The sequence below is a fragment of the Ipomoea triloba genome, chromosome 5, assembly GCF_003576645.1.
Source record: "Ipomoea triloba cultivar NCNSP0323 chromosome 5, ASM357664v1".
In the NCBI taxonomy this organism is placed as follows: domain Eukaryota; kingdom Viridiplantae; phylum Streptophyta; class Magnoliopsida; order Solanales; family Convolvulaceae; genus Ipomoea; species Ipomoea triloba.
In genome coordinates, this window is record NC_044920.1 from 5808088 (window position 1) to 5818667 (window position 10580).

Here is a 10580-nt window from a genome sequence, read left to right on the forward strand (position 1 = left end):
AATTTTATAAATATCGGAGAAAATTATATATTATAGTAATATAGTTGTCGACAACACACGCCTATATAATTGCTCATTTAAATAAACAGGATCCAGGTGAGGTGTTAGATGCATCTTTATTATTTAATATTTAAAGGAGCAATTAAGGCATAGCCCGACTCGCTAAAATAGATTATCTTTATAACACGTACACCATTGAATGTTAACCCTGTTGGTTACAAATGGGTGTTTGTATGAAAGATAAATGAAAAATGATGAGGTGGTATAATAGCGAGTGTTTGTAGCACATGGGTTCACGCAAAATGATTTTAATCAAATCTCCCATGTACGATGACATTAAGTTTCGCTATACAAAATAATTGGCAGAATAAACTTAGATATGCAATTAATAAATTACATGTTATTTAAAGGATTGTGAATGGAGTTATTACCCTCATTTAGAATAGATAATATGTACCATAAGTGTTCTTTAAAGGGATGCTAATGAGCGTAGTGTTGCTACATTTGATAATGTTAACTCTTGAGTTACAAAAGATTTTGGCATTTATATGAGAAACCAATGCATGGTTTTAATGGGCTACTTGGGTACTGGCTATTATTATTTGATCCCCATGATGTCAAGTCCCAAAACCGGTTGTACTAATAAAGATTGTGTTGCATCAATGATAAATGGGTATATTATAAAACATTTCACTAGACATTATGATGTCAGTATTATACCCACATGAGCTCGCTCTAGAAGAGTCACGAGATTATTCACCCCATTGACAGTTAGACATATTTGTTCACAAAATCCCTTTCTACATTTTGGAGGTATATTTCATATAAGGGATTTGAAGAATATTATATTCAGGGGGAGTATCATTTACTTAAATCATGAATATTATGCCCTGAAATTTATGTTGGGCTTATGGTTGCACTATTTTTTCCCTTATCTAAGTTTTTTTTTCACTAGGTTTTCTTAGCTTAAGGTTTTTAATGAGGCAACCGGTGCAACACATAATTTAACATATATCATGTACTATTTTCCTCATTAGATTTTTCCCACTGGATTTTTCTTATGAAGTTTTTAACGAGACATGAGTATGGTATAGTAATGTCAAAAGGGAAACATTACAGAATCCTGAAGATTATACACTGAAAGTTTATGACTTGTTATCCTGAAGATTAGACCCTGAAGGTCATGAATGATTTATGATTATACTATTTTTCCATTTGCTAAGTTTTTTCCACTGGATTTCTTAGCCTAAGGTTTTTAATGAAGCAATCCCATATAACACATGTTTTGAAATACATCATGCACTTTTTTGTTTCCCTCGACTAGGTTTTTCCCACAGGATTTTCCTAGCAAGGTTTTTAATAAAGCATGAATAAAGTAAGATAGTGGCCAAGGAGGAGTGTTACGTTGTAAATATATATGATATTATGGCCATTATTCTGTATTTATGGTATATGATATTATGGCTATTATCATGTATTTATGGTATCCTTTATTATTGTAACAGTTATGTATTCTTATTATGTATATGATTATATTGTAAATGGTTATCTAATGAGAATGGGGTTTGAGCAGTTTCTGTATTCTCTAGTTTCCTCTTCCCTTCCTTCTTCTCTGTATGGCTCTGGATATGAAATTGATACAAAGATACATCGAGATTACAACACTATTATTATTATCCTAAAAGGTTTGGCTTTTATATATAATTATATATAGAGATAGAGATAGAGATAGAGATAGAGACAGAGATAGGGGCAATAATTGGTGTGGCTACTACTTCCCGTGCAGTTATACAACTTTACACCACTATGTATGCAAAAATGCATATGTAGTGATGCATTTCTTAGCACCATTAAGTTTGTAAAATGCACCACACTCTGGATAATTTTACGATTGAATTTTAGCGACTAAGAGGAGGGCTCATGTTGGTTAAAGAGAAAAGTCGTAAGTGATGGTGAATGCAATTAAAAGAACTTGGAAGTTGATTAGGGTGCCACAACCTTAAGAGAATGGAACAAAGTTGTGGACTATTCAACTAAAATTGGGAGACTTCTATTCTTGTCTGTCATTCGGAAAACATGAACGATCTTCTTGACTAGCTTGGATGTTGTAAGCGCTCAATTTTAGAGGGTTAGCATAATCACAATAGTGATTTTTGGTGTTGTTTTTTAGGAAGCAATGTTTATGTGGAGGAGATAGGGAGAGGAGAGAGTAGTTGGGTCTTTGCAAGAGGAGTGGTTTTTGGATTGAACATGTGGGACATGCGTAGAGAGCACGTTCAGCGCAACTTGCACGCCCAGTGGACGCGTAAGAGCTTATGTTTTATTTTTTTTATTTTTTATTTTTTATTTTTTTATTTTTGTTCTCTCTCTCTCTCTCTCTTCCTACAATCTGACAAAAACCCCTCAAAATCATACCTATTGAAGATGCTCTTAAATGATTGTACTGTTCCTTATGGGGCTTTCTCGAATACACAAAAAGAAATACACTATTCCCACATATACTAAGGCCATGATTAGTAAAATAATTAGCTTATCAACCAATTTTGGCTTGTTTGACCATTATTAACTATTTGACTTAGTATGTTTGGTAACATAGTTAGCTTATCAGCTAATTTTGACTTGTTTGACCATTGTTAACTATTTAGCTTAGTTAAACAACCAATATGAGTATTTGGTTAATCAACTTTTTGTAACAGCTTATTGTTCCAACTTCCAAAATGCTAAAATTCAAAAAATTGCTCAAAACATCTTTTTCAAAAAAAAATTTTAGAAAATAAATTATACTCTTAAAAGTAATTTTGCATATAATTAGCCATCAGCTAATTTACCAAACATCTTTCTACACTCAACTAATGCTATTAACTAGTCAAACCCACTAACCAAATCCGCTAACTATCAACTATTTGCCAAACACCGCTTTAGGCTAAATAAACTTATAATTTTAATTTTATATCGTATAGAATATAGCATCCAAATATTAATATAATTTTTAAAAAGAGAACAAAAATAAAATTATATTTTAAAATTTTAAAATAGAAGATGCAAAAAATAAAGTATCGCATAGTGTTCTTGTTTTGACAATCAAACTCAATTATTAAAAAAAAAAACCATTTAATATATGAATAAATCAAACTTGGCTCAACTTGTATAGTTATTTAGTAGAAAAATTCTCCTTTTGTTTGTATGTTTTTTTTTTTTTTTTGGGTTTTACATTAATATAGGAGTTTGCCAGGATAGAGTATGGAGGAGTTCTATAGTTCAGAAACAGACTCAAGATTATTCAAGCAACCACCAAAAATCAGAGCCTGTGAACTACCAGGAATCAAATTCCTAATAGTTTTAATAGCATCAATACTGCCACCTGCATAAACAGGTCCATCAATAACCTGCAGAATCAGACAAGAAATGAATTATAAAATCAACCAAAAGTCCTTTAAAAACAATATACAAGTGAAGGAAATGAATAAATTACCAGCAAAGAAACCCCAGATAAGTCAATGGCATTAAGTGAGATGAGCTCTGTAAGCCTCTCAGGGGTGGAGATGATAAACTCTGGTTCACACTTCCTTATGCTGTCATAATCAAAATCAAACAGTGAGTTGAATGCAGCAAATTCAGGTCGATAGGACCGTATTTGTTCATAGCAAGTCAAACTAAACGAGTATTCTTAGAAATGTGTGTGTGAATATATAAAAGTTATTCAGAGGCCTCGCTTCTTCGTTATGTAAAAACAGGCATCACCCTATTGAGCAAACTAACAAACCCGAGTCTCCAAGTGCATCGAATAACAAAGATTGTTTAATTACACACGGGAAAAGGATAAGATATGGGAAATTTTACTAACCCGTGAATTTGATGGTCTATGGAAGTGCCTGAATGTAGACTGATTGTATGAATTCCACACGCTTTCAAAGGCCTGAAGACTTGGCATACCTAAGCATATATATATAATGCATACTCATCAGCGGAATCCTAAAAATTATATAGTATTGCTTTGAATGCTATAGTTTCTTTCCCCGACCCTCCAAAACTAGAAGTTCTAGGGAGGCTGCATTTTAATTAGTAGTACAAGATATCTAAGAAAAATCAGCCAATTTAAGTATGCAACATTTTGTTTCATATTTAATGAGCGATTCTGTTTCCATAGCAAGAAGACGGTAATTATTATTATCAACGGAAGGATAAGCTTCTGCGAGGCCTGAAACTGCTTATTCGTTCCATTCAAAATTTGTATAGAAATTTATCCACTGCGGGTCCTATTGGAAATGTCCTCCTTCAAGTGTCACATTGATCTTATGATCTATAAGTTTTATTCTAAATTTTACAAAACAAGGTTACATAAATATTGAAAATCGAAGTAATAAAAAGAAATCAAGTGAAAAAGGTCCCAAACCTTAATGGCCTCGTGTTGAGTGGGAACCACGTACAAAAGGAAGTGGTTTGTGGTTGAAAATCCTTCTTCCTCCCTTCTTGTTATAGTATCTGAAGCAGTTGATGCAATCCAAGCAATTTGCTCAACTGTAGAATGGGCATGACTCGTATCCAGAATATTTTTCCCATTTGAATAATGCTTCCAAAATTCAAATCCCCACGGCAGAGCAAAGAACGGTGTACCCCTCTCATTAATCATGGCTTCATCGTGCTCCAGATCATTCTGAATCATATTCAAGCACATAAGCAGGAATTTTGACGGACAACCTTGGTAATTTTCATAAACATCTCCTTCACAAGCATCGTCCGATAAACTATTCTCAGCTGACAAGAGTGCTACATTTTCTAGTTTAATAGCATTCTGAGATGCCATTTGCTCATTCTTGAAATTCACAAGAATGGCATTCCGTTCTCGACGAGTAAAATCAGCAGGTCCATTATTTAGGCCAAGATTTCTCGGGTGAATAAGCAACTTGTCTTTCTTGGACCTCATAGATTTTTTCTCTGTGTTCATGGGATCAGATTTCCCTTGTCTGTCATCAAATGCACCCTCAGGCATAGGTAAGGTAAAATACCTTCCCTGTTGATCCATTTATACACTTCACCTGTAACTTAAATAGAAACTCCACAGAATTAGCAACTAAGGTTATTACTGATTGGGACAAAACAAAAATATCAGAAGTAGATTCATAAATACAACCAGATACCAATATACCATGAACAGCATAACACAACTTTAACACACAGTTCAATGTAAATATACAGTCATATGATATATGATCACAACATTTATATGTATATCAATGGTAAAGATAATCTAGAAACTTAATATATACACAATGCTGCTAACAATAGTCATCACAACTTGTTGGGCGGGGCCAAGTCCACTAGCCAGAGGATTGTTGGGCGGAGACCTGACTGATAGCAAGTCCAACACCCTGACTCTCTCAGAAAATGGCATAAAGAAATAAAGTTACTTATTTTGTATAGCTTTTGGCATAGTAGTAAGTAGTTAGGGCTTGATCCTAACATAACTCAAAAAAAATTATAAAAACAAGTTATACCTTCTTCAAGGGACAGACAAAATAACACAAGCATTAACTATAGGGCATTCAAACTCTTACTATTCAGCAATGTACTCACTACTACTTGACAACAATATCTCAATTCACAATAGGAACGAATAAACAAATCCCAGATTTCCTTTCCCAAAAATTTCTCAACTTTCACCTCAGTGTATCAAACTAACCAACCAAAAACTATCCTTTCTTCTCCATCAACTTCTTCTTTTCCCAATCAAGAGAACAAAAAACAACCTCAAATTCTCAACTTCTTTCAAAGAAAAGCAAAAAAAGAAATACGCAACCACCCAATGGAGCAAAACTCGGAACGCATTGCTTTTAGTGGAAAGATTTACCTGACAGACGCGACGTTTGCTCCACTCCCGACGCGGTTTGGCAGCGATGACGGAGGCGATCCGAATATCCGATTCGGAACCCTTGAAGAACCGCTTTGTTTTCTTTCTCGTCGTTCTTCTTGCCTAAGTTGAAGAGTTTGCAGAGATGGAGAAGGCGGTTTATTTATGGAGTTCGGTTTGTAGGCTGTGGCGCTAACATTGAAGAAACGGTACGGAAACCTGAGTGAGAAGAGTATCAATCGGAGTGGGTAGGTTTGTTATTGTGGTGAAAACGAAGGGTGTAATTGTAATTTCACAAATTTGAATTGTATTGGGCCTTGTTTAATCACCTCAACTGTAACCCATGCGTTATTCTAACCATTGTTATATCGTGGACTAACGTCCACAATACATTGTTGACTCTGGTCCAAAATGATGCCGTAATGTTTATGATAGAATGACTTTAAGGAATACACATAATTCTCATTTAGAATACACAGAATAATTTCTGAGAATACACAGAATTTTTGTCTAGAATACACAGAATGGCTTCATGAAATATACAGAATATTAACACAACTACACAGAAATCATCCTCCTAACATTAGAATACACAAAACACGTCACAACATATGTTTAAGTACCCCTAACATGGATACACCGAATATCTTCAAAGAATGCACATAAATGAAAACATCAAATACACAAACACATCACCCATGTGTTTAAGTACCACTAACATGAATACACATAATGACTTCAGAGAGTACATAGAATATTGACACTACACAGAAATCATCCTCCTAACATTCGAATACACAAAACACGTCACAACCTATGTTTAAGTACACAAAATCATAGTCTACAGTACACAGAATGTCTTCAAAGAATACACAAAATATTAACACAAATACACAGACCGACCGAAACGGGAAATGTGATTTCCAAAAAAGACAAACCATTAATTAAAATGACCAAAACGACGTCGTTTTGGTACGGGATGCACAATGCATTGTGCACCCTAGTCTACGATATAAATTGCTTTATTCTAATGACAGTTATGGCATGGACCCAGGTCAAAATACACAATTTATATACTAAATGTTCACAATTTACATACTGAATGCTTACAATTTAAATTGTGAACATTTAGTATGTAAATTGTGAATATTTAGTATATAAAATTGTGAGCATTCAATATATAAATTATGAATATTCAGTATGTAAATTGTAAACATTTAGTATATAAAAATTGTAAACATTCAGTATGTAAATTATGAACACTCAGTATATAAATTGTGAACTTTTAGACCCAGGTCCACAGAATAATTTGCCTTAGTCTAATGGCAAAGTTTGGCAAATTATTGCATGGACCACGGTCCAATGTAGTTTTGATGTTAATTTTTTTTTTTTACCCCGTACGTGTATTAGAATAATGAATATTTTAGGGTAAGATAATATATTTTATGAGTTAGAATAATGTATTTTATGTATTAGAATAATGTATTTTATATGTGTTAGAATAATGAAATTTCAGGGGTAAGATAATGTATTTTATGAGATAAAATAATGTAATTTTTGTGTTTTTGGATCGTGGTCCATACAGCTGTGTGGACCATGACTCACGCAATAGTGATTGGAAAAGTTTACTGTGGATCATGATTTATGTACCAACGTGGACCATGAATTAGGTATCATTCTAATTACAATTCAGTTTTATTTGACAATATTGCTTTATTTTCAGTTTCAGTTTTCACACATACTAATTTCATTATAGCAATATCAATGTATCATTTTAATTATACTACAATTTCATTTGACGCTATATATGATTACATGAGCTCTATTTTGTAGTTTCATTTTCCACACACTAATTTAATTATAGTAATGCTGAAGTATTATTTTAATTACACTTCAAGTTCATTTTGACAATATATGTTATTGTATGACTCTGAATTTTAGTTTCATTTTTTACACACTAGTTCCATTATAGCAGCACTAAAGTATCATTTTAGTTATACTATAATTTTATTTGGCAATATACATTATTACGAGGACCATGGTCCATTGTATAACAACTATAGTGTAATTTTGCTTGAATTATTTGTTTTGTTAATTTATAGATCGCATTTTGTTTTGAAAAAGTTAAAGCAAATTATGTTAAATAAATAAAAAAAAAAAGTCTTCTTCAAAAACAAAGTTCAAACTTTTTTTAATTTTGATTTTTTCAAATTTAATTTACATGGAATTCTTGATTTTTTTTAAAATTAAATTTTAGAAGCATCCATTATAGGATAGCACTCCAGGGATTTAACACAAACTACTATTAATAGTACTTGAAGAAAAAAATGTTAATGTTTTGTAATACTTAAATAAATGTTTGATTTTCTTACTGATAAACAATAATTCTCCCTGGTATAGAAGTACATCATAGTATATGTAAAGCATAATGTAGATCATAAAATTAGCCCTCAATTCATCTCTTTATTGATTGTGCTTTGAGTAGGAACTTAGAGAGAAGGAAGAGCTTGGTCTCTAGAATGCCTTTAGAGAGAAGAAGAGAAGGGAAAGAACCCCTAACTTGAAGGGCTAGGGCCCTATATATAGGCCGAATACCCGTACAGCACCCCGACATACGTATAGAGTATTAAGGGCCGTATGCCCGGGGTATATCCCCTATCACTTACCATTTATTGAGTAGTTAAATAAATGTTGATTTTCTTGCCATTTATTGAGTATTGGCATTTAGCGTACTTTAAATATAGAAAATAAAGGGAAATCATTAATTTTGTTAGTACAAACATTCAATAAACTTTAATTAATATTACCCACTATTTATATATTTTATTTTATATTTTTTAGTACATTTAAAAAAAAAAGATTAAAAATTAAGGGTATGTTGAAAATTCAGAAAATGACTTTCGGAAGTCATTTTTTAATTTTTCATGTGTTTAAGGTATTCAAACAAAATAAAGTCAAAGAAAAATATTTATTCTATTCAATTGAAAAAATGTTCAATCTGGCGATGTCTTCCCCATATTTTGAGTGGGAAGACATTTTTTCAGGATTTTTTTCTATTTTCCTGTTCTATTTCATCTCTCTTTAAGCTAGTTTCCAATATATATATATGATAAGGATTAAATCCCTATAAGTATTGAAGTGCATACAGTATATGTAAAGTATTGAAATCCCGGAGAGAATTTAGGCCAAACCACTCTTGTATTCATTGATCTTCAATAGAGAGAATAGAGAGCATTTTTGGTTCTTAGGCATTTTTAGAGAGAAGTAGAGAGAGAGCCAAAAGTCCTTAACTTGAAGGGCTAGAGCCCTTTATATAGGCCCCTAAACACGTATTCAATACCGTATAAATATCCAAAATACGTATAACGGTAATTCCAGAGTATATTCCCTATCAAAATATATATATATATATAACCTCTTTTGGAAAAATAACCAAACAAAAAATGTAATTTCTTAACTTTAAACCAAATAAAAAAAAGATCATTTTATAACCTTTAGCATAGCTAAACACCAAAAAATTAAAATATTTTCTTGAAAATGAATCATTTTTTGAAAATTTATTTTCCAAAAAACCGTTTCTAGGTTTTCAAACAGAGCCTAAATATGTAGTATCATGATTCAGAATTATAAGTCAGTACTACTTAACTAAGAGATTTTATATTCGTATCTTTATTTTCAATTGAACATAATGTTGTAAAAGATTTCAATAATAATTATGGGAGCTTGGGAGACAGGCCCAAAAGGTTTCAGTAAATACTGGACAGTTGTTATATCTTAGACCATGGTCCAAAAACGACACCACTTCTTTAAGTAAAGAAACGGTTGCCGTCACATATTAACAGAGCTCCGTAAATAAAATTATATAACACTGCATATATATATAACACTGCATATATATATATACATATATATATATATATTTATTTATTTATTGAAAGCAATTTTGAAGCTATATATTAATCTATTATCCACTGGGAATTGAAGATACCTAACATTTATTTTGTTCAAATTAATATGTTCATGAGTGTTTAATATATAGATTTAATAAAAACAATTAGGAAATTAGATGATTTTGTTAATTAAAATTAAAAAATTCTTAAATTATAAGTATAATAATTTAGAAAGTCTATATTCAATATAATTGCTATGTTGCGTTCATCAGTATTATCATATCATATGAATCCTGGGAAGGAATATTGAATTGCATGATTTGAATCCTGGGAAGGAATATTGAATTGCATGATTTAAAGCTATACACCGCCGATCAATTCAATTGAATGATTAGGAAATTAGATATATAATAATTAAGTAATAAATAAATATGTTTAGGAAAGTAGATATATTTTGTTAATAAGAAATAAAGAGTTTCCTAATTAAAGTCTTAAATATTTTACAAAAAAAGGACCCGGTCAATATTAACTTTTTTATTTAATGATGTGGCATCTTCTCCTTCACCGCCGGTGTATAGCATCTATACATCGGCGGTGCATCAAATATTAATCCTAAACATTATGGGGTAAGATAATATATTTTATGAGTTAGAATAATGTATTTTATGTGTTATAATATTGTATTTTATGAGTTAGAATAATGTACTCTATGTGTTAGAATAACGTACTTTATGAGTTAGAATAATGTACTATATAATGTTTTTTTGACCGTGGTCGACATAGTTGTGATTGCGCATTTATGCTACTAATACCTCCTAAACAAATTATATTGTGGACCAGGG

The 10580-nt window shown here is 31.7% G+C and overlaps 1 protein-coding gene across 2 annotated transcripts; it reads right to left on the reverse strand.

Moving 5' to 3' along the window:
- Positions 1-3193: 3193 nt before the first annotated feature.
- On the reverse strand, positions 3194-6032 carry LOC116021125. Of its 2 annotated transcripts, none has more exons than XM_031261735.1 (5): positions 5849-6032; positions 4394-5036; positions 3845-3933; positions 3473-3572; positions 3194-3386 (listed from the first exon to the last, which is right to left on the reverse strand). In XM_031261735.1, exons 2-5 carry the CDS (start codon positions 5021-5023, stop codon positions 3252-3254), a joined length of 954 nt encoding a protein of 317 aa, XP_031117595.1. In that variant the 5' UTR covers positions 5024-5036; positions 5849-6032; the 3' UTR covers positions 3194-3251. The 2 variants fall into 2 exon arrangements, with proteins under 2 accessions (XP_031117595.1, XP_031117596.1); XM_031261736.1 differs by having other exon boundaries at positions 4394-5042.
- Between the last annotated feature and the right edge of the window lie 4548 nt (positions 6033-10580).

Coding starts and splice junctions, on each gene's coding strand:
- LOC116021125 (XM_031261735.1), bottom strand. CDS start 5,023: ATGGATCAACAGGGAAGGTATTTTACCTTACCTATGCCTGAGGGTGCA. Junction 3,934..4,393: donor CTCAACACGAGGCCATTAAG/GTTTGGGACCTT, acceptor ATATATGCTTAG/GTATGCCAAGTCTTCAGGCC. Junction 3,387..3,472: donor TATCTGGGGTTTCTTTGCTG/GTAATTTATTCA, acceptor CTGATTCTGCAG/GTTATTGATGGACCTGTTTA.